This window comes from Chaetura pelagica, unplaced genomic scaffold (genome assembly GCF_000747805.2).
Source record: "Chaetura pelagica isolate M959 unplaced genomic scaffold, ChaPel_1.0 scaffold194, whole genome shotgun sequence".
Lineage (NCBI taxonomy): Eukaryota > Metazoa > Chordata > Aves > Apodiformes > Apodidae > Chaetura > Chaetura pelagica.
In genome coordinates this window covers 644,172-671,053 of record NW_009952877.1, presented here as the reverse complement: position 1 = coordinate 671,053, position 26,882 = coordinate 644,172, and the positions used below count along the sequence as shown (strand labels likewise).

The 26,882-nt window shown below is 40.6% G+C and overlaps 1 protein-coding gene across 1 annotated transcript in view; it reads right to left on the bottom strand.

Moving 5' to 3' along the window:
* The window catches only part of ALK (anaplastic lymphoma receptor tyrosine kinase), a 330,133-nt gene that overhangs the window by 24,384 nt on the left and 278,867 nt on the right, over positions 1 to 26,882 (bottom strand). The window contains exons 9-15 of the mRNA XM_009995276.1: positions 21,699 to 21,793; positions 20,135 to 20,278; positions 9,278 to 9,440; positions 5,073 to 5,223; positions 2,161 to 2,292; positions 1,035 to 1,179; positions 34 to 216 (exon numbers count right to left, since the gene is read on the bottom strand). Of these exons, the coding sequence (XP_009993578.1) occupies positions 34 to 216; positions 1,035 to 1,179; positions 2,161 to 2,292; positions 5,073 to 5,223; positions 9,278 to 9,440; positions 20,135 to 20,278; positions 21,699 to 21,793 (1,013 nt within the window). The remainder of the gene's footprint in view (positions 1 to 33; positions 217 to 1,034; positions 1,180 to 2,160; positions 2,293 to 5,072; positions 5,224 to 9,277; positions 9,441 to 20,134; positions 20,279 to 21,698; positions 21,794 to 26,882) is intronic.

The window sequence follows — 26,882 nt, the reverse complement described above, 5'->3', positions numbered from 1 at the left end:
GGAAGGGACACCTTGAACATGAAGCCACTTTACCTATGTATCCTCCGCCTCCTCCACCTGAGGAGCACCCCCCTCCACCCCCTCCGAAACCCCCTCTTGTCTCCCACCCCCACTTCTTCATGGCCTGGGGGCAGGATCTTCCTCCAGTAGCACCTTCCAGCAAGGATTTTCCTGACCACAGGAATGAAGTGTTATCATTCCAGCCACCTCCACCACCTGCAGTTAAAAGAAAAGGGGCAGGAAGGGGTTATTTTTGTGTGAAAAATACTGCAGGGATCTGCAGAACAAACACTTCTTCAATGCACCTCAGCTGAAAGTAAGAATCTCATGCCTTGATTAGAAAAGAGGATGTCTTTGCTACACACTGCTACAGCAACCTTTCTGTAGGGCTTTTTACCACATTAATCAACTGCACCTCTCTTCACCTACCATACATGGACAAATATTTTCTATGGAAAACTTAAAAAGATATCTCTGCCTTCTTCCCAATTGCTTGTTTCTGGCTTGCAGACCCTTCTTCTCTTTGCAAAAAATACTTTTGAAAAAAACCCGATGTCAGTTCTGAAATGGAACAAAAGGAATTTATTGAAAGGAATGTGAAAACATGTCCCAGCCTCACTCAGCTCTTCTACTTGTTCAGTCCAAGGTCTCTTCGCAGAGACTTCTAGCAAGGGTGCAATTATGCTCTTTCTGCATAAGCCAGGGAAACTGTATGTTTACCCATCACTAAACAGTGCAGGGAGCGGGAAGGCCACACCGGCACTGCGAACTTCCACATAAAAAACCAAACAACTTTACTCATGAGTACTACAGCACTTTGGGAGAATGCTGCCATTGCTGTGGCTATGCCATCTCTGATACCCTTATTTAGGCCACCTATTCTACACTGTGGTTACATCCTATATGCATATCTTACACTTCTACGTTGCCCTGATCTGTGTTTTTATGAATTTCACCTCACCTCCTTATGAGGAGGAATCTGGGAGCACCACAAATTCACAAAGGTTTTCTTAAAAAGAATAAACTTTCCTTACCTGCAGCTCCTGAATTTCCATTCAACCCTGGAACAGAGGAATCATTCTCCAGCCTTTCTGGATGAAATGTATCTGTTTTGGCCCTGTAGGCCCTGCCACCGCCTCCTGCTGCAATTATCAAGGGGACTGGTTCTCCATTCTCCATCTTAGCAAATTCAGAAATAAAGGCAGTGCTCAAACTGAGTCAGACATGCAAATGGAAGTTCAATCATATGCTAGTTACTACATGTTGCACTAAGCAGGCATGGAGGACACTCAGCACTATAAATTACCATAGCAGTATTTATGTTCTCACATACAAGATTAATTAATTAAAGCACTAGTCCTACAAAGTTCTGCAAGAGAGAACAGTGGCATCAGCAGCTCTGTGAATTGTACAGTGTTTATGACTCTTAGAAAGTGTGTAATGTTACTGTGTGATGACTTTCATCAAATGAAAACAGCTAAGTGGCACTGCTCTATATAGTGCAATACAGCGTCTCCACTGATAAAGGACGGCTACAATGGAAATTGAGCATGCAGAATTATGTAGAAGCTAGGTGATCTTAACATCTTGTTAATTCCTGAAACCAGTGTTTGGAATGAATACTGTCTCAGCTAATACATGACAGAAAAGATCAGTTGTCCCTTGCTATAGAGTTCCTGACAGAAAACACGTTTATCTTCAACTTTTCCTGTCACTGCACCACAGAGGCCAAATGCACAGCTGAATTCAAACATTCTACAGTGACAGATCTGAATAAAGTCCTGTAGACTTTACCCTTTACTATAGAATTATACTTCAACACCGCAGGTGGCATTGAAAAACATTCAAACTAGGTTGGACTTGATGATCTCAGCGGTCTTTTCCAGCCTCAATAATTCTGTGATTCTGTGATTATGTTTCCAAAGGAAACTCCAAGCCACTGAAGCAAGTGTGGCTATACTGCATAGCAGTTCTAAGAAATGTGAAGGGCCAACTCAACTCACTACTGCTATTGACTGGAAATTAAGAATACGTGGAGCTCACTTTGTGGATCCTTCCCCAGAGGTGTATAAAGGATTCTTATATATTTAAGGCTGTGATACTAAAGGCAAGTGGCAGGATGTGTTCATGCTTGATGGTGCACAGAGACTCTTTCCATACCTTAAATATGTAAGTAGCACCTCCCCCGCCTCCACCTCCTCCTGCCCATTCACTGACACTTGTGTTCACACGTATCTCTTCTTCAATCACGTTGTTCTCTCCAATGCAGACTTTCTGTATAACTTCATTAGTCTGCAAACAGAAGACGAGGTCTGAATTCTGGTAAGAAATCACTGTGTCCTTGCACAAACAAAGACCTCAAGGAAACGGCCAGATGTTGCAGCAGGGGAGGTTTAGATTGGCTATTAGGAAGAATTTCTACACTGAAATAGTGTTCAGGCACTGGAATAGCCCACCCAGGGAGGTGGTTGAGTCACTATCCTTGGAAGTATTCAAGAAACATGTAAATGTGGCACTTCAGTACTCTAGTAGCCAAGGTTGTGGGGGTTTTTTGTGGGTGTTTTTTGGTGGGGTGTGATTTTTTTGGTGTTGATGGTTGGACTCAGTGATCTCAGAGGCCTTTCCAACCATGACAATTCTGTATGATTCTGTGTGTGACCCTTCACCTTCACCCTCCCAAACCAATACATTGTCCTGATGAAACTACATAAGCAGAAGCAAGTGAATGCTCTTCTAGAATAATCTCACTTCTTTGCTCCAACCTTCATCAGAAGAATTTGTTGCCATTTTAATGGAATTCTTCTAAAGCACGGTCAGTGCGGATGTCTATTACCATGTAAAACAGCTCCATAAACTTTTAACATATAAGATGTGGCAGAATTTACTGCAAATACTTCCCAGCATTAACTATATCTGTATTTCACGAGTAGGGGAAGAGAATAACTCGATGATTATGTCACTTGCCTCATGTTATGCAACAGCCAAATGGCAGAGATGTAGAGTCAACCAAAGCTGCTTAACTCCTCTTCCACCACCGGTTGGGGCCCCACAGCCAGTGGGCATCTATCCAGAACTAAGAGCGATATTTGTGGCTCATGTAGATGTACCAGAGCTAGCTTTAACCCAGGTAGTCAAAGCATTGACATTGGCAATGAGCTCAGCATAGACTGATCACCTAATAATTATCTAGACTTACATTATGTTTTGTTGTTGATCTAATGCTTATGCTGTAGCAGAAATTTTACTGTGACTACTAGCACTAGCTAGTTCGAAGCTTACCAAAATAGCTGTAGTCCCACCTTTAATTGCAATATTGACCTGATGTTAAAGAAAATACCTCATTAAAAAGTCGTCCTATTTCTTACTCACCATTTTTTCCTCTCCACCAGCTAGCACCAAATATAATGAACCTTATTAGCCTATCACTGAATTCACTGATTTCAGATACAACATTAAACCATTATTTATAAATCCTTTCAGATTATGAACTGAAAGAGGTGACTGTTGCTATGATTTTAATTTGGAGCACTAAAGTGCATGACAAACAGGACTCTGTTGTGAGTATTTTTAAGTTATAAGCTTTGCTTCTAGCTTATTTGACATCATATGTTTCATCTCAGTAACACTCTCTTGTGCACACTGAACTCACTAAGTCAACAACAATTTAAAGGAAAAATGCACAAATAATTATTGCAGCAGGATTAACCTCCAGTTCTTTCTGTTTTCATGTACCTATCTTCTTTTGGAAGAGCAGGCTGACTAAAACATCCTCAAGTTACAAATTATTCTGTTGACCACAAAATGTGTCCTAGGTTGTGCTGGAGAATGAATTGCATCCATTTTGCATGTGTAGACTTGCCTATGGAACTAAACAATCTTCTTTCTCTAGTCTTCCCTTTGCTTAATTGATATGGAGTTGGGTGGACATGATTAATAAAATGACAAAATCAATGACCCAAAGGCACCACTAGATTACAATTGAATTTAAAAAAAAAAAAATCCTTCATAGCAAAGACATAACAGATTACAATCCAATCTAGTAGAAGTCCCTCCTACAAGTCAATGCAATCTCTTCACCTCAATTAAAGAATTACATTAGCACTCCATAAATTCTAAGATTACAGTGGCCTGCAATTTAATGAGTCCATATATTACACTCTGCTGGAATATCCTAATTATAGACGTTAGATGAAAGTTTGATTTAAGGCATTTCTCATTTCAAAGAGTCTTCATATTAACAGTTTGTTTGTAGATATGCATAATTCCTGTTTTAACATTATATACTTTAGCATCCAGCCTTGAGAAGCCCTCTTTCTTGTCTACATCTTTCAACCTTTCCTTGCAGTAACAGAATGCTAAGCTTTCATCTCTTGGATGCCAGCCACTAACAGTTAAGAAATGAACAGCATTTAAATGTCCAACTCAAAACTACAAGTGAAATTTCATCAGATAATGCTTAGTTTCCTCCACAGGGATTTCCTATTACCTCATCCTCCAAACAATAGTAAAGAATTAATAGATGAACACGCTCACAAAGAAAGCTGCAGCTTTCTGTCAAGGCATTTGCAGCAGTGACTGATTAGTAATACAAAAACTGGGATTGACCCAGCAGTGATTAATCTGTGTCTCCCGTTCCCATGCAAAGAATGACCAAACAGGCCCTGTAAGGTGGGTGTCTCCAGCGTTGCAGAGTACTATGATAATGGCAGGGCTGGGCTCAACAGTGGAGCAAAGACAAAGCCCTGTGAAGTCAGCCTTGAAGACTGATCTCCAGAGAAAAGGAAGGCAGGGTTGTCTTTTCTCTCTGAAAATGCACTCAGCTGCTCTGACATACACAGATCAATCAGGAATGTGCATTGTATTATCAGTGAGGCCTGAATGTTGAATAGGAAGAGAGCATAGTAATGTGCAACTTCATCTTTTCACACTAATGCACTCCTTGAAAAACTGTAGCTATCCCTTGAACCTTATAACCCAAAACACCTCAAGGACAACCATTTTCTCTGTAAACAGACAAAATTCTGTGGGTTTATTGAAGAGATTAAGTCAAAGCAGAAAGGGCAACCACTTACACTAGGACAAGCATCTTCTCCTTGCTGTCCCACCAAGATGTACAAAGTATCGTCCTTCTGGAGGTCAAAAATTCCCAGCACAGACACACCATGGGACCGCACCATGGTATTCTTCCCTCCTTTCCCACCAGCAGCTCCATAGCCTGAGATGCTGCAGGGAAAAGAAAAATGAGAGCCTGGCACCTGAGTTGTCCCAAACAGGTGGAAGGTAGGAAAAAACACTTTTCAGCACTGACTGTTCTGCACACCTGGATGGTATGTTGTGCCACAGGACTGTGCCCTGAAAACCTGACACTCTAAATAAATCAAAAAACAAAGCCTACAAAGGCTGCTGCAGTCTCAATTAAGGCTCTGGGACTTATAATTCAAGAGTCAAGTTTCAGAGATCCTTACTGTTGTCGATGTACCCAAAGACTTGGCTGTACCACTGTATTGCTGCGCTCCTTCCCCCTCCTTTTTCAAGAATTTAAACAATTTACATAGTTGAAGCAGCTTTTATCAAAGGATTCTATAGCACTTTATAAAAATCATGATCAAACACATCTCTGCTGCAACAAAAGTCAGGGCTACTCAACTGCCTGAGTGAGTGAGTGCTGGTACAGGAAGCTCAGTTTAGATCTGAAACAAGCAGGTGATTCTCCACTGACATTAACAGCTTTGCAGCTATTTCCATAAGACCAAAATTCAACCTGGAGCATGTGAACAGTAACTGGAGGGCTGAGAACACAAAACTTCCCCTTGGCTTCCTATCAGTTACAGTACAGGTGCTTTGCTTTAGCACCTGGTTGGTCTCTGCCCAGCACAGTCATGCATGCAAACAGGCTACAAGCAGAATAAATCAGCAGTGCCCATCAAGTGTGAGCACCCTGAACAGGCTAGGCAGCCAGATCACTTTCAGCCAGCAACACTTGCCTTAATGATCACCATGAGGAACTCACCTTATGATGCTGCTCCAAGACAGCCAGAATGGAGCAGTTCTGATGTCAAAGCAACTATGAAGCATCATGTGCCTCATAAAACACATTAGATCCTCACAATGTGGCATGATTATATTCATGGCACTGCTGATAACCAAAGTAATCATTCTTCAGTAAGGCTGCACTGAAGCCAGCATAAAAAGTGATGGACACAGCACTGGGCTACCCTGAACATATGCTGCAGGAAGACTAAGTTGATGTGCTGTAGAATTTTGTAACAGCTAATGAGGTGCACTATCAGGCATAGTAAGCTGGAATGACTAATAATCCGCAATTGTGCACCATATTTTTTCTGTGTAGGAATAGATCTTGCTTGCAAACAATGATGTCAGAAAGTTTGGGAGAACCTATTTTAGCCTCATTCGAAGACTGAAGACAAATAAAACCCAGTAGACTCAAGTGACAGTAATTTCTTATTCACTATTTAAACAGATGGGTTGTCTTGACTACAAGTTTTAGCAGGATCCTCTTCCTTTAGCACAAGTCTTTTTTTTCACAGAGTGAATCCATTTAGCTATATTGGCTCTGAAAAAGGATTCAGACCACCCCAAGTACATATAAGCAGAATATGGAATACCTTCCACTGTCTTTCTCCTTTTCTTTTATTTCTATACTTACAGGAACTGAAAAAGAAAACTGTCTTCAGGATGAGCACAGAGCACTGGCTATGCAAGTCAAGGCTGGAGAAAAAAAATCTACCTCTAGGTAGACAGGTCAAGGGAAACATTGGAGCTATTTCTTAGAGTATGAGAAAATGCAGTTGGCTGGCCAACTTAGAGGGACATTTTCTTGTGTCCTGTGCTGTGTTCTTGTGCTACCTCACAAGAAGGGACCAGAGAAAAGAAATGACAGTAGAACTGGCGACAACTGGGTCACTCAGCAAAACAGAATGAAGACCCGTGCTTTAAAAATTGAAAGAATTCAGATAATGGATGGTAACATGCTGTTGTTGCTGCTGTTGTTGTTATTATAATTTCTTCATACTTGATCTTAGGCCTAGATATGGAGTGACAAGACCTTCTGAATTCTTAAAATGAAAGAAAGAAAGAAAGAAAGAAAGAAAGAAAGAAAGAAAGAAAGAAAGAAAGAAAGAAAGAAAGAAAGAAAGAAAGAAAGAAAGAAAGAAAGAAAGAAAGAAAAAAAGAAAAAAAAAGAAAAATACTCTTTTATATTGCCTACCTATATTGTTATGCAATGTGCAGACCCATGAGAGCTAACAAGATGATTTTGTCTGTATCAGCCCTGGAAGATGTAGGATGCCACTCTTCAAATGAAGCTTCGTACCACATGTGGCAGCCTGCCCAGACTTTCATAGATGGTAGGGTTTTCTGGGTGTGGTTAGCTTTTGCTAGCTGAGTTCTGTGCAAAGTTGAGCTTTCCATGTTTGCATTTTAGTAACACATATTCTGCCTTATGTTTACATAATCAATATCCTTATGCAATATCAGGAATGTAACTCACTGCTCTACATTACACAGCATAAAATGCATAGACGTGGCATAAAAACAGCTTTTTTAAGAGCCCAACGGCCAGCTGGAGGATTTAATCTCTGGGTCAGGAATACTGGAGATGGCTATCAGGCTAACTTACAGAACCACCAGTGCAGTAGGCCTGCAGAGGAAAGCTAAATACAGGCAGTGGGTCCACACTCTGGGAAGCCCTAGAATTGATATTGCAACTTGACATTTTCCTAGGGCTATGCTATACTGGGGGATTGTGCTGCCCCTACAGCAGCCCAGAATCAGGAAGATGTCATCTTAATTTAAGTCCACAATTACCTCCTCCTTTCTGGAGGCATCAAGTTCTCTATTATATCCTTAAAAGGTGCAGAAGATAACGTAATTTTTTTTTTTATATGCAGGTTACCAAATACATTAGACGTCTATTTTCTATACAGAACCTAAAAGTTGGTTAGGACTTAAATAGATAGGTCTTCCTTGAAGGACCTGTGGTTTGTACAGTGTAGCAAAAAACAGCCTATAGTTGCATGGGAAATCTTGTTCTTCTTGGGTTGTGATATTAAAGAAATGACAATGTTACAAGTTTATTGCCTCTTTCTTTTGGGCTATACTTTATAATTATATTTACTGAATGCCAGTCCTGAAAAATTCTATTCACCTCAGGCAATTCATTTTTGATAGCTGGGTAAAATATCACCAATGCTTTTTTCATTACCATCAATCCTTGTGGTAATAGCCACTCAGGCAGGACTTGCGCATAGCCTTGCCTAGCCAGTTTCTTAAAACTGCTTTGCAGTAGACCTGCTAAAGACTGACAACTATTGTCAATATTAATATTCTTTTTCAATAATAAAATAAATAAATAAAAAAAGGAAGGTGGTGGTAGTATATTTTAACTGAAATTTGTTCAGTCTTCAATGGAATGTTCTGCTTTGATATCCATGATACCATCAGTGGTTTCAATAGAGAACATTGCATAAAAAAATCCACCATCAGACATTCATTGATTCAACAGACACTTCTGCTTTCAAACTGATGCATGTAATGGTTTGATGTTACCATTCAGATACAGTGAACAAAACTTCAATTGCACTTTTTCTTCAGCAAGAGCAAAATGAAAAAAATTATTGGTAAAAATCTGATTAAGTAGCTCGTATCTGATCAACTCTGAAGATAACTCCACAGAAGGATTAAAGTATTAGAACCTTCAGTATCACAGAGCCTATCATATATGTGGTTAGCTTCCAAAATCAATTCTACAGTGGTAAGCCAAGCTTACAGGCATAACTTACCACACTTAGATTTAAAAAAATCAAGATACTGAGCTGAGCTTGATGCAAACTGCCCCATAAGAAATGCTGACATATGATTGTTCCTCCTATACCAGGTGAAGGATAGGAAAAATTCTGATTTCAAAATTCAACAGATGTCATATGGGATATGTATGTCCCTTGGCCTGTGGAGATCAAACCACTTGATTTTCAGCTACTTTAGAGCTCTCACAGCTTGTAACCATTTTGGCTGATGGTTTGTCTGCCTCAGCTGGTTGCTTCTTTTTTTTCTTCTCATTTTTACCAGAAAGTTCCATCTTCTAGACAACAAATCTGAAACTGGAAAGGCTGGAAATCACAGGATCAAAAAAAAGTAAAATGCAAGCAGATCTGTCCAACCTCCTGAATCTACTTCACATTTACCTAGAATGTATCTGCAGCTTGGGTAAGTTTCAAATGCAAAGATATATCATGATAATCAGAGGTGGTTCCTTTACCTGTATGTATTGGTTGCTGGTACTCTCCAGATCTGAATGCCTTGGAGAATCCCTTCAGCTCCTACAGTCACACTGAGGTTGGAGTTCCTGTAGGCATTGTTGCATTGGCTTTGTGTGGGGCCATAGGGTCCACTGGCACCACACGTTGTGAATAACCAGTGATCTGAAATGAGTACACATAAAAAACATGATGCTCAGTTTTGGGCTCTGCTCTCTGGGCTGTTAAAGGGCATGCTCATAACCTCAAGATTGGTGCATTTTAGCCCTTTCAGTTTCCACAGACATTTGATTATTGAATTAGTCTTACATGGGAAAGTAGCTGTTAATTAGATAAAAGCCTGTAAACACAACATCATCTCAGTGATTACAACATAACAATAAACTCACTGTATTTTGAATAATTATATTTGCTCACAAGAGAGTGAAGTTAACCTTCAGAAAGAAAAACACCTAAGTGAGGCCCATATGACAAGCCTTCAGCTCTGCATGTTCTAGGCCAGATCTGCAGGTGTACATCAGTACATCCCTGTTACAGTCATTTTCATCAACTGTAAGTACTAGCCCTGTTCAAACAGATTTCTAGAACAAGGTTTTGCTAATTTGTGCCTCAAAAAACTATTTTTAAAATTTGAATACATGATGCTGACAATGCCATCCTTTTCCTTAAAGATTCATTATTAAGGCCAGCACAACTCCAGTGCCACAATGCTCTTTTAAAACTCATGGTAACATATTTACTAGTGTACCAGGAAATATTTCATATGTAACCAAAACTAAGATCTAGATGGTAAATCAGAGGATTAAGGTTTTTTTGGTGCACATCACATGATTTTTCATTCATACTTATTAACAAGGTAATATATATAATCTAATAAACTTCATTAGTTATTTCTACTGCCATTAAAGACAAAAGATTCAACATACCTCTAAAGAACATACAAATGATGTTGGGCCAGCCTTCCTTAAGGTTTTTTCAAAGGGCAACATTCTTCCCCCCAGCTTACACTAATGCCATGCAACACATGCAGTCTCTTTCAGTGATAGCATTAATTAGCTCAGATAGAGAGTATCTTGATCAGCTTCTTGGAATTCAGAGCTATTGTCTAAGCCTAAGGTCCAGATCTGGCCTAAAATTTGTGATCTACAGGTGCCTGGATAAGAGACGCCAGCAATTCTACATTACTGTTAGTGGAAGGGTTCACTCACCAGAAATACAAGTGAACACATTAGTTTAGCCAGGCATAAGGTATGAATTACATTTTCAGAAACTAATTCTGAAGTGGAGCTAAACTCCTTCTTATAAAAAAGTTCAATGCATGAAATGGATCAAATGATTTGGCAGGCCTTTAAGAAATAAAGTGTCAGCTATTTCTGAAAAACCTTTGTAGTACATTCTCGATTAATCACAGAATCTTAGGGGTTGGAAGGAACCTTGAAATATCTTCTAGTCCAACCCCTCTGCCAGAGCAGGATCACCTGGAGTACATCACACAGGAACTTGTCCAGGTGGGTAGCTCTCCACTGGACTCCTTCTAGTGTATCCCCGTCCCTCTTGAACTGGGGAGCCCAGAACTGGACACAATACTCCAGATGTGGTCTTATGAGGGCAAAGTAGAGGGGAGCAGAACCTCCCTTTGCCTGCTGGTCACACTGTTCTTAACACATCCCAAGGTATTATTGGCTTTCTTGGCCACAAGGGCACATTGCTGTCCCATGGATAACTTGCCCATCAGGACCCCAAGCTCCTTCTCCATGGGGCTGCTTTCTAGCAGGTCAACCCCTAATCTATATTGGTGCCTGGTGTTTTTTCTCCCCAGGCACAGGACTCCACACTTATTCTTGCTGAACCTCATGAGGTTCCTCTTGCCCAGCTCTTCAGTCTGTCTAGATGTCTCTAAATGGCTGCACAGCCTTCAGTTGTATCAGTCAGTCCTCCCAGCTTCGTATCATCAGCCAACTTGCTGAGGATATACTCTATCCCCTCATTCAGGTCATTGATGAAGATGTAGAATAAGACTGGGCCCAATACTGACTCCTTGGGAACACCACTAGTCACAGGTCTCCAACTGGACTCTGCACCACTGAATTAAATGAGACAGAATATGGCATGGGAAGAAGTCATCCCTCATTTCAACATAGTTAGGACAGATGGGTCTTAGTTACAATTCTGGATACAGACTTAAAACCTCATACTTCCCTCCCTCCCTTCACAAAGATAACCCTGAATCTGCAGATGTAATGGTAACCCAAGATCTTAAACCACTAATTCAGTAACAAAATGGAGTACTGCCCACCTTAGATAACCCACCACTTCATTTTTAAAGGAAGAATAACCATTTTCTCCTGATTCTATAAATGACTGTAGCATGTCTCATCAGCTCAGAAAGAGCATCTCTAAAGGTTCCTGCATACCACAGCAGGTTACAGTAATTTAATGTGAAACATTATTTTGATCTGCAAAGACTAAAGCAGCAGCACTGAATCAAAAATCCTTAGTCCCTACTGCAACCAGTTCCGGGCTCCCCAGTTCAAGAGAGAAAAGGGGAATTGGAGCATCTCTCTTACCAGGAGAGGTTGAAAGAGCTGGGACCCTTTAGCCTGGAGAGGAGAAGGCTGAGGGGAGACTTTATTAATGTCTATAAGTATCTAAAGGGTGAGTGCAGGGAGGATGGAGCCAGACTCTTTTCAGTAGTTCCCAGTTACAGGACAAGGGGCAATGGGCACAAGCTGCAACATAGGAGTTCCATTTAAATGTGAGGAAAAACTTCTGTATTATGAGGGTGAGAGAGCACTGTAACAGGCTGCCCAAGGAGGTTTTGGAGGTCCCTTCTCTGGAGATATTCAAAACCTGCCTGGATGCAGTTCTGTTTAATGTGCGCCGGGCTATCCTGTTTTAGCGGGGGAGCTGGACTAGATGATCTCTAGAGGTCCCTTCCAACTTTAACAATTCTGTGATTCTGTGAAGCAACTATGTGAGAAGCATAGTTGTTTTCCATTGGTGTACAGTGGTGGTCTGATGCACACTGCACGGCATACTTTCTTCCACAGTGTGCACCAGGCTAACATTGCTGGCACCTCACAATCACATGATGGAAAAAAAAAGAAGGATTCTCCAGTCTGAATCTCCTCAAACAACAAGCAGATTTTGGAAGTTTGCCCAACTTCATGCAAGTTACAGATGCCCAGTCTTCAGGAACAGATGAGCATTCCCATTATGAAAATTAGTAGGTAGTTAAATGAAGGGACCCTATATATTCTGTCATTGGCAGTTACAAGATGCTAACTGGGTTTAAAAACTGGAAATTCCTCTTTAATGTAGGGGAAAAAGAAAAGAAGTAAAGATTACACTGAGATTCAGAATTGGGATACTACATTTTAGTGAATGATTTATACATCAGTAAATTTGACAGAATTCCCACTTTCACAAGAAACATTGGTCTTCCGCCTGTTCATCCACACACCTGCCCTCCTCAAGCTACCTAGTCTCTCCACACATTGCTAAGGTCCCAGCAACAACATTTTGCAAGAAATGCCATTTTGGCTCTTAAATATTTAAAACAATTCCTTCTTCCCAAATTTTCTTTCCAAATTAGATTTACTTATATATTTACACACACGATCACTCATGCTTATTTTCTTCTGCACACCAGAAATCCTAGTTTTCATACAGGTTGACCACATATGTGAAATGCACTGCAGTCAAGACACTGGAATCCAGCCACAGCAAAGGGAAGTAATGTCCTGCTCTTAGAAAACAAAAAGAAAAAAAACCCAGAAGACTTAGAACAACTAATTCTGTTGAAGCTCTGATATTACTTGAAGCCCAAGGCAGCATTGCTACAGGCACCACTGCAAATAACAACCAGAAATGATGAAGAGAAAACAGCGGAGCAAAGCCTAAAGCCCATTTGTACTTCTAACATAGAAAGCAATTTCACTGGCACATACAGCACACAAACTCCATATCACAAAACAGACAAAGACATTTTAGCTATACTTCAAGGGTCTAAATATATTAACTGGTATTTATTAAAGTAAGCTGGTTTGCACTGAGGTTCAATTTGTTCCAAAAGCAAAAATTTACTGTGATTTGAGAAAATTACCAATCAAGCATCATACTAGTTAGCTTATTTTGGAACCTAGAGTTCACACACTAGCAAAATGCATCAGTGCTTTAAAGCAATGTGCAGGTAATCTGCAGAACTTGTTGCCACAGCCTTTATTCAGGCCAAAAAGCTATCCCTACTTCCAAGAGAGTAAAGAAAAACATGAATAAGGGCTATGAGGTCTCCTGCTTCAAGAGCATAAGAATCCCAGGGACTAAACTTGTGGAGGCAAGTTCTGTTAGTTGTCCTTCAGGGAGCTAATTTTACATTTTTGTCTGAGGCAGATGTCATCAAACTCGATGTCATGAACCAGCTTTGCTCAATCTATTTGTAAAAACATTCACAACCTCCCTTACAATACTTGGCCAAGATGGGAAATCAGAGCCTTACAGGAAACTGCCCATGTTAATCTTCACTAGCATTTAGCTGCCCTTGGCACCATATTACACACAGAGGGATATACCTTTTCCTTGGTGCATAAGCAATCTCAGTTATGCATTACCAGTAATTCCAGGGTTGGTTTGTGCTGAAATATCTGTAGGCAAAATATATGACAAGCATATATAAAAAACACTTTCAGTGATGTAAAGAGGAACCTGGACAAACTGGAGAAGTGGGCCCAGGTGAACTTCATGAGAGTCCTGCACCTGGGCCGGGGCAATCAGAGGTATCAACACAGGCTGGGGGAAGACATGCTAGAGAGCAGTCCTGTGGAAAAAGACCTGGGGGTACTAGTGGATCAAAAGCTGAACATGAGCCACAAATGTGCAGTTGCAGCCAAGAAGGCCAGCTGCATCCTGGGCTACATAAAGAGAAGTGTGGCCAACAGATTGACAGAGGTGATTCTGCTCCTCTACTCTGCCCTGGTGAGACCTCACCTGAAGTAGTGAAGGATGTGGACCTGTTGGAGTATGTCCAGAGGAGGGCAACAAAATGATCAGAGGGCTGTAGCACCTCTCTTATGAAGACAGGCTGAGGGAGTTGGGGTTGTTCAGCCTGAAGAAGAGAACACTCCAGGGGGACCTTATAGCGACCTTTCAATACCTTGAAAGGGGCCTGTAAGAAGGATGGGGAAGACCTCTTCACAAGGGCAGGTAATGATAAGACAAGGGGTAATGGTTTTAAGATAGAAAAGGGTAGATTTAGGTTCTCCACATTGTCCCTGGAGACTTTTCCATTTTCTAAATGAGGGCAGAATTGGGACATGTTTTGCAGTTCAACAAGAGCATCTTCAGTGATGATGAATGTGTGCCAGATTGATCCTGTAATTTCAAAGAAATACTCAAGGCTTGATTCATCCTTCAGGTTTTTTTGCAAGTGTCCATGTAAAGGGTCCATGTAATCGGGTCACCTTTTTAGGAAATTATCTGTGCTGAGTATAACAGGGCAAGGGCATTGCTGACCTTGAACAGCAATGACAATGGCTTGTTTCTTGATACCTTTTGGAACCAGAAACTAACAAGCTGCACTAGATGAAATAGCAGGAGCCTTCTATAAAGGGTATTAAGTGAGACATGCTACCAACTTTTTGGAATTTGTTTACAATAACAAAAGGTAGTAGAAATCCATGTTGCACAAAGATCAATTTGGGTGGATGTGACAAAAAATGTTTCAGAACTCTTCCTGAGATTAGTAGCAGTTTCTGCACAATATAAACTGCTATTCTTAAGAGTAGAAAACTTTTAAATTTAGGTCTAAAATATATTTTAATTTCAATTGTATGATTAACAATATTTACAGCAAATATTTAAGCAAATTCAACTTTGCTATCCTGGGATTATGTTGATTATCAGTATTGTACCTTTGCTATTTTTAATCCTACAGAGAAAGCGAGTGTAAACATTGCAATAAAGGAATTCATGCCCACATAATCTAAGATCGCACCATCCATGTCTGAACATTTTCTTTTACTGTTCAGGATGCTACTTTTGTTGAGGGGAGGGTACTAAGCTGTTAGTCACTGTGCTTAACACAAAGATAGAATTCTGCAGATACTTTTATCGCATTGTTCTGACAGTTCTTAGTATAATTTCACACAAAGAGCAACCAAATGTAATTTTCTTTTACTTAATACTCACTCCGCTGTTCCTTTCAAGTCCTTCATCTGATTAAGTAACATGACTCAGAGTTCTTCCAAGAAACAGACATGTAAGTCCCCCTGATGCAAAAGACAAAATCTGTGCAACCACTAAGTGCTGTGAGGAAGAAACTGTGGTTGAAGGAAAACAGTAATCAACTGTGGATGAGAAAATTACTTGATGGCAGTTTCCACACAGAAACCATGGCCACACAATGGATGGTAGATATGGAGATCAGATGGGACAAAACAATGCAAGACTTTAGGGCGTAAAAGGGTTAATCTTCTCATAAATTGCAAAACACACCGTTTTTGTACTGGGTACCCTGACATGAGTAAGTTGTCAATGGGACAGATTAGAAGCTATCTTCATGGTATTTACAGCCTATTCAGAAGCAAAATAAATCTTTAATTAAGGTTTGATTGTTCTGTGTCTTATTACCTCCTTTTGTCTACCGTGAATCCTATTTTGTCCCCTTCAGTTTCCATGATACGTTTACCTAGAGTTTCTCATTATTGCTCACGATATCTTTATATGCCTGGATTTCCCATATTATGGCCTTGTCTATAAAAGGTTGCTAGCTCAGTTTGATATAAACTGGCTTTTTAATTGGTAGTTAAACTCTGTGTAGAGAAATGCTATGGTTTGAGCAGCTTTCAGTTTTACTTAAACTAATACCTAATCAATTTTAAACTTAAGCCAAAGTAAGCCTGGTTTATATAAAAATAAACAGTGCGCAGATTTAACCATTTCAATGAAAAAATGTAGTACCACTGAAGTTGTTTCAATCTTCTGGTATACTCAGGTTTTCTTACAGTTTTTTTGCAGACTTTTTTTAGAATCAAGTTTCACCTGCAATCTTTTAGCAAGATGCTGGCATGTCAGCTACTAACATGTCATTAATTAATTGAAAATGAAAGCATCTGCATTGTTTGATGATCACCTGTCTAATGGCTACCTTGCAACTGTGTCAGTTGAAACTTCCAGCATTTTTTCTGTGTCAGTCCTGGTTATCATCAAGAAACTTGAGAGCACAACACCACTACAGTAGTTGTGGCAATTTTGGGTCTTACTCTCTATACAGTGCATCCATCATCCCATGTGTGACACGTGACAGTGGTTAACAGATTTCTGGAAACGTTAGGATCTTTCCCAATGTAGCTGTATTATGTGTTTTGAACCTTCAATGTCGATATCCTAGCCACGATAAGCAATGGCAAGGCTGAAGAAGTAAACCAATGGGTACAAGGAACAGAGAGGATGGGGAAGTTGGTGGTGATGACTGTTGCTTCTGCTGAAAATGAATTTCAAAGTACAGGCAAGACCTGCAGGTGCATGTAAGAGGTTTTTCTCCATTACAAACGAGCCAAAGGGCTGCAGCACCTCTGCTATGAAGACAGGCTGAGAGAGTTGGGGCTGTTCAACCTGGAAACGAGAAGGTTCCAGGGAGAACTTATAGCAGGCTTCCAGTATCTGAAAGAGGCCTGAAGAAAAGCTGGGGAGGGGCTTTTCACCAGAGAGGGCAGTGACAGGACAAGGGGTAATGGTTTTAAACTGAAAGAGGGCAAGTGTAAGTTAGACATCAGGAAGAAATTCTTCACCATGAAGGTATTAAGGCACTGGAACAGGTTGCCCAGGGAGGCTCTGGGAGCCCCCTCCCTGGGGGTATTTAAGGCCAGGTTGGATGAGGCTTGTGCAGCCTGGTCTAGTATGAGGTGTCCCTGCTTATAGCAAGGAGGTTGGAACCTTATGATCTTTGAAGTCCCTTCCAAACTTAACCATTCTATGATTCTATAAATTAAGGCCCATACCCTTGAAAGCTTCTTTGGATTTACTGTCATGTAAACAAAGTGATACCTGTCTTTCAGAGTGTGCTTCCTGCTGTGTACGCTGACTTGGTTTGGTGACTTGGGGAAGGCATTTTACTATCCTGTTCTCTCCTCAGCTATAGCAACACAGTCCTTTGTTTTATTAGGATTTCTTAGAAAGGATTTATTATAGCCTGTGATCCATCACATGAGCCAAAGATCACATTAGCTGTAATTACTTTTGGCTGAGCTTATACTGGTCAACGTGTGTTTGGGACTTCAAGGTAGTGCTGATGCTCTTGCATCACCTGCACAACCGTAAATACTGGCCATTAAAGACCTTGACAGACTCAGCCTCAGGTTTCTCAAATGCATTACCAGATGCAGAAAGAAACAAGATTAAAGCTGGGTAAAATGTATAGCCCAGGGACAAAATGAGCATCTGCAGTATCTATGGAGAGCAAGGGACTCAGCAACACAAAGTTAAATGGTCAGTCGGTGCTGTGAAGACTCTCAGAAATGCAATGAATTCCCACTGCAAGAAGCTGCAGCTTACCTTCTCTGGTTTCTGCCCTGTCTACACCAAGGCCACAAGCTGGGGAAAATTGCTGTTGGAGTGACTTCAGACCTCAAAGGCTGGAGACAGTTTTAGACAGGACTGAAGGACAGGACTGAAGATCAAGCTCAGAAATTAGGCAAGCTGGCATAGGTAACACAGGAATTGCCTTAAATTTTCACCCTGAGGTCATAACAAATTATTTTAATTGCTGAAAGTACCTTGGTGACCTTTTCTCCTGCCCCCAAAGCAATCTGACTCCCATTATTTCTACTATCCAAGTATTTCTTTATATGGCATTCTTCAGATAGGACAGGGAGCAGAAGAGCTAGATGTTCCATCATTTCAGGTGCAGTGAGAAGTAGGAAGTAACAAAATTATCAAAGAAACCTACAGCCACAAGATTTCTAGCCTAACACCCACATGCTCCCTTTACATTAACTTTGTATCCAAACTTAAGGCCATTGTCCAATTTGAAACTGCTATCTAATGGTTTTTATGTTACTAAACCAGTAGGCACCCTGGAAGGAAATGTACAGCTGCCTTAGTGAACTAAGGCATTGACACCACCTAGGCACTGACACTGCTATATAAAGTCAGCCAGAAGTCCATAAGCTACACCTGTGTATGGATTCTACCACAAGATCACTGACCTACAAGCAATACTGAAGCAGTACTTAGAAGTAAAAGGTGGCCCTACTTACTGGCAGGAAACAGAGGTACAGATATTGAAGGGTATACTTTAAAGGATCTGCAAAGAGGATGTAAGTCTTTTTTTTGGAAATTATACCTTTGTGACCAGTCCAAGCTCACACATGGCATCTGTAACTGAAGCTAAACACCACTTCTGTAGTTAAAGCACAGGTTCACACAGTCCACCATCCTCTCATTTGGGCTCACTCTCTGACTCATTCTGAGACTTCTGTCAGTGCTCCTGCACTTTTCTTGCTGTGGGATGCTCAGTACATAAAATATCAATAAATTCCACTTAATGGCAACTCTTGGCCTACACTGAAGACTGCATCATCAGCCTCCACTGCCAGAGCTTACTTCAGAAGAAAGTTCAGGCACCAGCAGCTGCCCTGCTGTGCCAGCGCAGAGTGGGATAACACATCCAGCTTTTCAGGCAGGCTTTGAAGACTGCATGGAGATGGAGCTTTTGACCACATTGACCAGACTGCGGTTGGTATCAGAGCTAACATCACTAGCTCACGTGTTTCATCAGTACACTGAAGGTAGCAAAGTGAAACATACCCTAGATTAGAACAGACTCAAGGAAGACTTTCTAAGATGGAAGAGTGGGAGAGAAAGTGGCAGCAGGAACAAATCCCTGAATTTATGGACAAAGTAAAGGAGGCATATACAAACCACGTCCCTGTTCTCTACCTTAAAAGGGGTGGTATTTCAAATAGAGGTAACTAGCTAGCCCTAAGAGAGGAGAAGCAGCTGCACACTGTGCTGAGGGTGGCGGTTACAGCAAGGACTTGTCTCTTTTGTGGTCACCCACTCTTCTATGGTCAGTCCTCCCTCCCCAGGCAAGCTGGAGGTTGTGGCCACTGGAATCAAATCAGGAGGAGAAGCTGGCAAGGAGGAGGGAAGGAAGCAGACTAAAATAGAGATGCATGTGTAGTGCCCAAAACAGATATTGAGAATGTCTGGGAAGTCTGGGAGGGGGAAGAGACAAGGATTTGGGCGACAGTGATGTGCAGGTGAGGGAATGAAAATCTAGCATTTGGTCTGTGCCACTACAGTTCAGCTGGAAAGAGGAGCTGGGGGACAGAGGACAATGAAACAACATTGACCATACAAAACTGACATTTCTAACTAACTAAAAAATATGGGTTTAAAACTAAGTTAAATACTGTGCCCTTTCAAATGGGCAATGAATATATTTCTGAAAAAGAACAGCTATGTTTTTTCAAACCGAGCCTATATTAACTGGAGACAGGTGTTCAGGTTCCCACATGCTGGACTCAGTCAATTTAGACACTGCTTTGATTCCTGTCTACTTTTAAATGACCATGATAACAAACAAACCTGTCTTACAGTTTAAAAGCACTTTTTACTTCAACAAGAGGCTCCTTCTAGTTCTAGGTTACCATTAACAGTCTAAGTTACCGTTAACAGCTAAATGTAACTGCTTTCCAGAGCTTGTTTCATTGTGGGTTTTTTTTTAAGGGACTTGGAAAAAGCTCTGAAAAAACAAACAAACAAACAAACAAAAGGAACAGTATTTAGCCACATGTAACTGCAATTTGTATGAGCTGGAAATCTGCTAATTAAAAATGCTTCTCAGACCAGAGTATTACCTGCTGGACCAGAAATGGGGGCAGTGTTGAGTTGGAGATTTCCCAGAAGCCTTCTTTCCCATTCAAACTTCTTCTGGCCACCTCTACTGGCAAGCAAGTTGCTTGAGTCTGGAGTGATATGTTGAGGTGTCTTCTCTCCACTGACTATAAACAAGAAGTCACAGATTGGTTTATCATTGAGGGTGGCTGAGTCATTATGTAACCCAAAACTGAAGCTAAATTAAGGGCTGGAGCCTTATGTGCTGAGAAGCACCTGCAGTCACAGGATATAACACTATTAAAAGGAAATCACAGATAGACTTTATATTGCTTTTATGGGAACTATGACAAAAGAAAAATAAACAGGAATGAGTAGTGGGCAAGCAAAACAGCAAGTGAATGAAGTCACAAAGCAGAAATACAGAATGCAATATTTAGAAACTGTTACAAAGTTTCTCTTTTAGCCAGTAAATGTGTGTGCAATCTTTTTTAATTAGCACTTCATTTTAAGATCGCTTTAGAATACTGGAACCTGAGGTACATTCTATTCATGCACAGAAACCGAGGAGTATCACTGCATAAATGGAAAAACTCACAGCCCCAGCCAATGCAAATTAACATAACACAAAGCAGACACCCTGACTGCTGTTGGATGAGGAATTCCATCTGAATAGGGCTATAGAAGCTGTAGCTTCAAGCCTAGGACATGAGTGAACACACTTCAGTTCTACTGCCTAACCCAAGATAAAAGTTTCATGTGTTCAGAGCAGTGGTCCTCCACTCCTCATGTAAGTTGTTGGTGTGAGGTATAGAATAACAGATCACTGAAGACTGGTGTGAGGTATAGAATAACAGATCACTGAACTGTTACAAATAACTGATTTACAAATAAAGCAACTCACTGTGCATGAGATTGTGAAAGATGAGCCAGGCACAAACGTTTAATAAAAATCTAAATGAGGTGAAATCTGGCAGCAGAGGTACAGACTGGGCATATTCTAGAGCCCAGTCAATCATAAAGTCTGGATCAGAATCCAAGTTTTTCTCAAGAGTAGGAGAGTGAAGAGATCCTAGTTTCTGATTCAGACTTAAATGCATGTCAGTCCAAATAAAATAATTTTGTTCCAATTTAACTGGAGTATTGTGCCCAATGTTATTGCAAAGTCAGTGTCAATCACAGGATGCCTGTCTTTCCCCAGCCAGAGTCCACCTGTCATTCATTTTGGTAACTGTCACACAGCAAACCAGATCACATAGAACTCTATAATACCAGATTGGCTTCTGCATCAGCCTGGGTGGATAGGTGATGCTACTGTTTCAGCTGGAAGCTGACTGTCCCATACCCTGTATCTTACTACCCATTTACTGCCAAACTCAGAACCTACTTACTGGTCAGATCCACTAAGAAGGTTTGCACTGAATGGTCTCCTCTATCTAAACACAGTTATTTCTGAAACATACCTGTATATTTCAAGAGTCTTTTGAAGATAACAGCACCCAGCTTCTTCCCTACAGTTTCAGCCCCTTTCCAAATTTCAATTATATGGCAAATAAAAGTCACTTGCAGAAAAAACAGAAAACTTACTTGTTAAATAACAGTCCAGACTAAGGGAAACATTGTCAAAAGCAATAATGGCATCAGATCCTTGTTCCCATGAAGCGATGATCTGAAACCAAAACCTGCACAGATAGGGAGTAGAGATTAAATTATTTTAAAGAGATGAAACTCAGAGCTCTTTGCAATTAAAGCAGTTTTGGAAGAAGGGTGAGGGGGTGGGGGGAAGCTTCTATTTTCACATATTAAAATATTAAATTGACAGAGAAAGTATTCTCGCCTCTAACAAGCAAAGACGATCTGAGGAGAAGAGGTGTCCATAAATATAGGTAGACAGAAAAAATAATACAGCCCTTCTTCCCTCAAGAGGAATACGACCTGAAGCAGGTTGAAGTATGTGGGAATGGGGGTGTCAGGACAGAAAATAAATTCTTCTTGCTTCTGCTGTAAAAAAAAATTAAATCAGACACTTAAGTGATTGTAGACTCCCAAGTGATTTAAGGTGTAAAGAAAAATAAGTAGGCTGAGGGTCCTGAAGTAATTTGTAGTTTCTAAAAGGAACTGACCATCAAAGGCTGAAATAAATTTAGAAAGTATTTGGTGTTGATCCACTCACACATAAAAGATATCTAACAGTCCTGGCAGTCACAAAAGAGAGGAACTGACACTGTGTAGTCCATAGGAAGCACAGAACTCATTTTCTTCTTGTAGAAGCTGAGCAGATTTGATTTAAATCACTTCCACATTCTCAGCTGGCTTTTGCCAGGAATTTCAGCTACTCCTATGTTACCAGAAGAAAGGTTACTGTATCAGTGATATTATAAGTCAGTGGACAGAGAAAAAATAACACACAATCAAATACTTCAAATCTGATAGTACATTGACCACATATTCACCTGGTGCACTCCCATATTTAGATTTTCTCTTAGCTTAAAAAGTTCATGTTCTCCTGATGTATATCTGCCACATGAAAATATAATGAGAACAACTTCTAAAAGCAGCTGACTGTGGCCAAGAAGCAAGATACGATGCTGAGAGGTTGCATCCAGACTATAAAATAATGAAACTATCATATGCTGTATAATAAACTGCAAGAGAATACAAAATATTATTTAAGCCTCAAATTCTCAAATACAGTGCAGCTTTCATCACCAGTGATGATGGTGAGGTTTGGCATAAGCTAAAACAGACGTCAAGGATATATGTCCCTGTTGAGGCTATCTAGATTGAAATGTCATCTGCAGCTGCTGATGGGGCCACTACAGATGGGGCCACAGTCAGAAAAGTTGACCCAGCCAAAGCACAAAACTTCAAGAAGAAAAAAATCATGGCAGTCCTTAGGAGGTGCAAAAGATTTAGAACAAAACACAGTCTATTCACAACAGAAAATAACTGATATAGTAACTATGTTGCCCCTCCTTTTTTTTTGTGTTTTTTTTTTGTGTTTTTTTTTTTTTTTTTTTTGGTAAAGTAAAACAAAGATTCTTCAAACCTGAAAATTTTTTTCTGGTAAAGTAAAGCAATGATGCTTCAACACTGAAATAGCTCACTCCTTGGCGATATGCATTGGACAAATGGACAGACCTTTCTAAAATGTATTTTTTTCTATTCTAAAGACATGAGCAGCTGCTAAGAAAGAGCAGGTGATACAAAGAATAATGGATATGGTGAGGGAAGAGTGTGAGTATCCCTAGCACCAAAGGAAATGCCAAACAGCAAGACATAATTTTCCTTGCTAAATGATCTGTCTTTACCAGTTCAAAAGGTAGCAGCTCCACTTGAACAAATCTAAAGATCATGAAAGCACATTTTTTGCCTTCCCAATCCACACAAAGTGCAACTGCAGTCTGTCACTGCCAGAAGCCGCTCACTTTTCAGATAGTGTACCTGAAAGTCATTGTGGGTATGTCTAGGAGGACAACTGGAAGAAGCATAAAATCCCAGATGTTAAACTGGCTTGCAGGTACATTGACTGTCCTCTCTATGCCTCCTCCCCCTATTTGCTCCACAGCTGACATCTCAATAGACTTCAGATGAAAACACAAGCTCTAGCTCTAGCACAAACATTAGCTGTTAGGTTCAAGACATGTCATATGAGTCTCAAACAAAAGCTGTTAACCAGACAAACTAGACTCTGATCTATTTCTTCCTGTAAGTTACTGTGCCAGCAGCAGAGATGACTGAATCATATGTGAAACAGGTCCTGAACCACCACAGGTAAGTCTGGTTATAGAGAACCAGGACCTACATTGGGCTATAAACTACAGACCATAGCTGAGCAGAAGCTTCTTCCTCCCTGCTGTGTGCTGCGGAAACCTCCAGGTAGCAGTAAGGTGGAAGAGGATTCAGCTATACGTCTTGCAGTCGGCTGTGTCTGAAAATCAATGCCGTTCATACAATGATTTTTGATGCTACACTGAAGGGACCACTGGAACTGAGTCTTTTGACACATTTGCTCTTCAGCCTGTTTCCTGGGGGTGCATACTGAATGCCACTTGGAGACATGGACACTTTGATGATTACTTATGCTTGTAAACTGCTAAACTGAGGCTGGGAAATTAATTACAAAGACAAATGAGCAGTTCTTAGACAGGGTCCTCCGTGCTTCATGCCCCAAGGTGTTATCCTGTGATGGACTCTTCAGGCAATTAAGTCGTTCCTATGAAAATTATCAAATGTTCAGCTTCTAAGAAGAGAAAGGCATGACAGAAATCAGTCTTGCTGATTTCACCTGCAGAAGCACTGGGATCAAAACACTTCAGAAGTTTCCTGAAGTTCACCAAGGATGAAAAAAGATAGAAATGCCTCCAAAATAGAAAAATCATGTGAATGTCAAATACTGTTTTGACATCAGTGCTGTTGCCTATTAATCTGATTTTTTTTTAACATGAATGCAGTTTCAGTACAAATCTCTTGAGATCAACATTTCTGCACCAAATAGTTCATATTTTTCTCTTCTCTAGTTTAATGAATTTAGAAATATTGTGTCTTTCAAATTCCATTGAAACAAGTTCATCAGTTGACCAACATTTCAATCATTAGCTTTGGTGGGTTTAGCTTAATGGGCTAATGAAAGGAAATTTAATCAAAAGTGACCCCACAGACAATCTCTTTCCTTTGTCAGCTCCTTTTTTAAAAAGTGTTTTATCCCTGAAATCAATGAAACAAGTCCCTTTGACTTTGGTGAAAGCTAATACTGAAACACCAGAAGCACACATTTGCAGTGACTCACTATAACGCTGGAGGTGGCAACATCTCACTGGTATTCTTTGCACAGATCAAAGCAGGGTGTGCTGACTGCACATCCAGTACTTCAGCTGGCACCTATACAGCACAGATACTGGTCCACAGCACTGTGTAGATATATTCACTGCAAACACAGATGCTATGATGGATGGCCATTAAAGAGTGTTCCTGAAGGCAATGACACAAGGAGCAGCAAAATTTGTTGCTTAATAAATCTGTCAGAAGGAAACAAGTTTTACATTAATTCAAAAACCACTCAAGCATGACTATTGATCAAATATTTTGGAGCCACAGAAAAGAAATGGCACAAAGGCATAACAAATATTATTTTTTTTGTTTTTTTCTTTGGCCCAATCCATGAAACCTGAATCCCAATGAACAGTTCCTTGAAAGGTAAGACCAAACATATCCCAACTCACTTGAATCTGACAGAAATAGGCTAACATCAAAGCTTCCGTGCTGTAATTTTCCCCATTCCTCAGAATCTTTGTATCTTGGGGTTTATTTGAACATGGTCACTATTTGAACTTCATCACATAGAATCGTAGAATTGCTTAGTTTGGAAAAGACCTTAAAAATCCTTAAGTGCAACCATTAACCCTACTCTACCAAGTCCAGCACTAAGCCATATTTCCGTGCCACAACTAAATAACTTTTAAACACATCCAGGGATGGTGACTCAACTACCTCCCTGGGCAGCATGTTCCAATGTTTGACAACCCTTTCAGTGAAAAAATTCTTCTTAATATCTAGTCTAAACTTCCCTTGGCACAGCTTGAGGCTACTTCCTCTTGTTCTATCACCAGTTATTTGTGAGAAGAGACCAGTCCTTTCAGGTAGTTGAAGAGGGCAATGAGATCTCCCCTCAGCCCTTTTCTTGAGATTAAACAGCCCGAGTTCCCTCAGAGGCTCCTCATAAGACTTGTTCTCTAGACCCTTCACCAGCTTCATTGCCCTTCTTTGGACATGCTCCAGCACCTCAATGTCCTTCTTGTATTGAGGTGCCCCAAACTAGACACAGTATTTGAGGTGTGGCCTCACCAATGCCAAGTACATAGGGACAATCGCCTCCCTGGTCTTGCTTGCCACACATTTTCTAATACAGGCCAGGATGCCATTGGTCTTCTTTGCTATCTGGATGCACTACTGGCTCATAATGAGCTGCTTGTCAATCAGAACCCCCAGGTCCCTTTCTGCTGGACAGCCTTCAAGACACTCTTCCTCAAGCCTGTAGTGTTGCATGGGGTTGTTGCGATCCAAGCATAGGACCCAGCACTTGGCCTTGTTGAACTTCATGCAGCCTTCACATGGCCCATTGACCTCGTCTGTCCAAGTCTCTCTGTAGAGCATCACTACCCTCAGACAGATCAACATTCACTCCCAACTTGGTGTTGTCTGCAAAATTACTAGGGTACATTCTATATCCTCATCAAGATTGTTGATAAAGATGTTAAAAAGTGGTCCCAGTATTGAACCCTAAGGAACACCACTTGTGACCACCTGCCTGCTGGATTTAACTCCATTCACTACCACTCTCTGGGCCCAGCTGTCCAGCCAGTGTCTTACCCATCAGAGTGTACACCTGTCCAAATAGCCAGTTTTTTCATCAGAATGCTGAGGGAAACAGTGTCAAGAGATTTACAGAAGTCCACGTAGACAACATCCACAGCCTTTCCCTCATTGACCAGATGGATTATCTTGTCATAGAAGGTGACCAGGTTTGTCAGGTTTTTTACTTACTTATTTTTTCTTGACCCTAACAGGAGACAGGTTCCTCTCTCTCATTTAAAGAGGGAAATATAGACCTAAAAATATCAAAATACATATAGTTGCATTGGTACAGACTCCATAAGGACAAACTTTTGCTCATGCCTCCTATGTTAAGGACTTAATTGCACAGAAATGTTAGCTGTTGGGTGTACCATATACTCTTCTATTTCGACAGAAATAAAAAAAAACCTCCTTCAA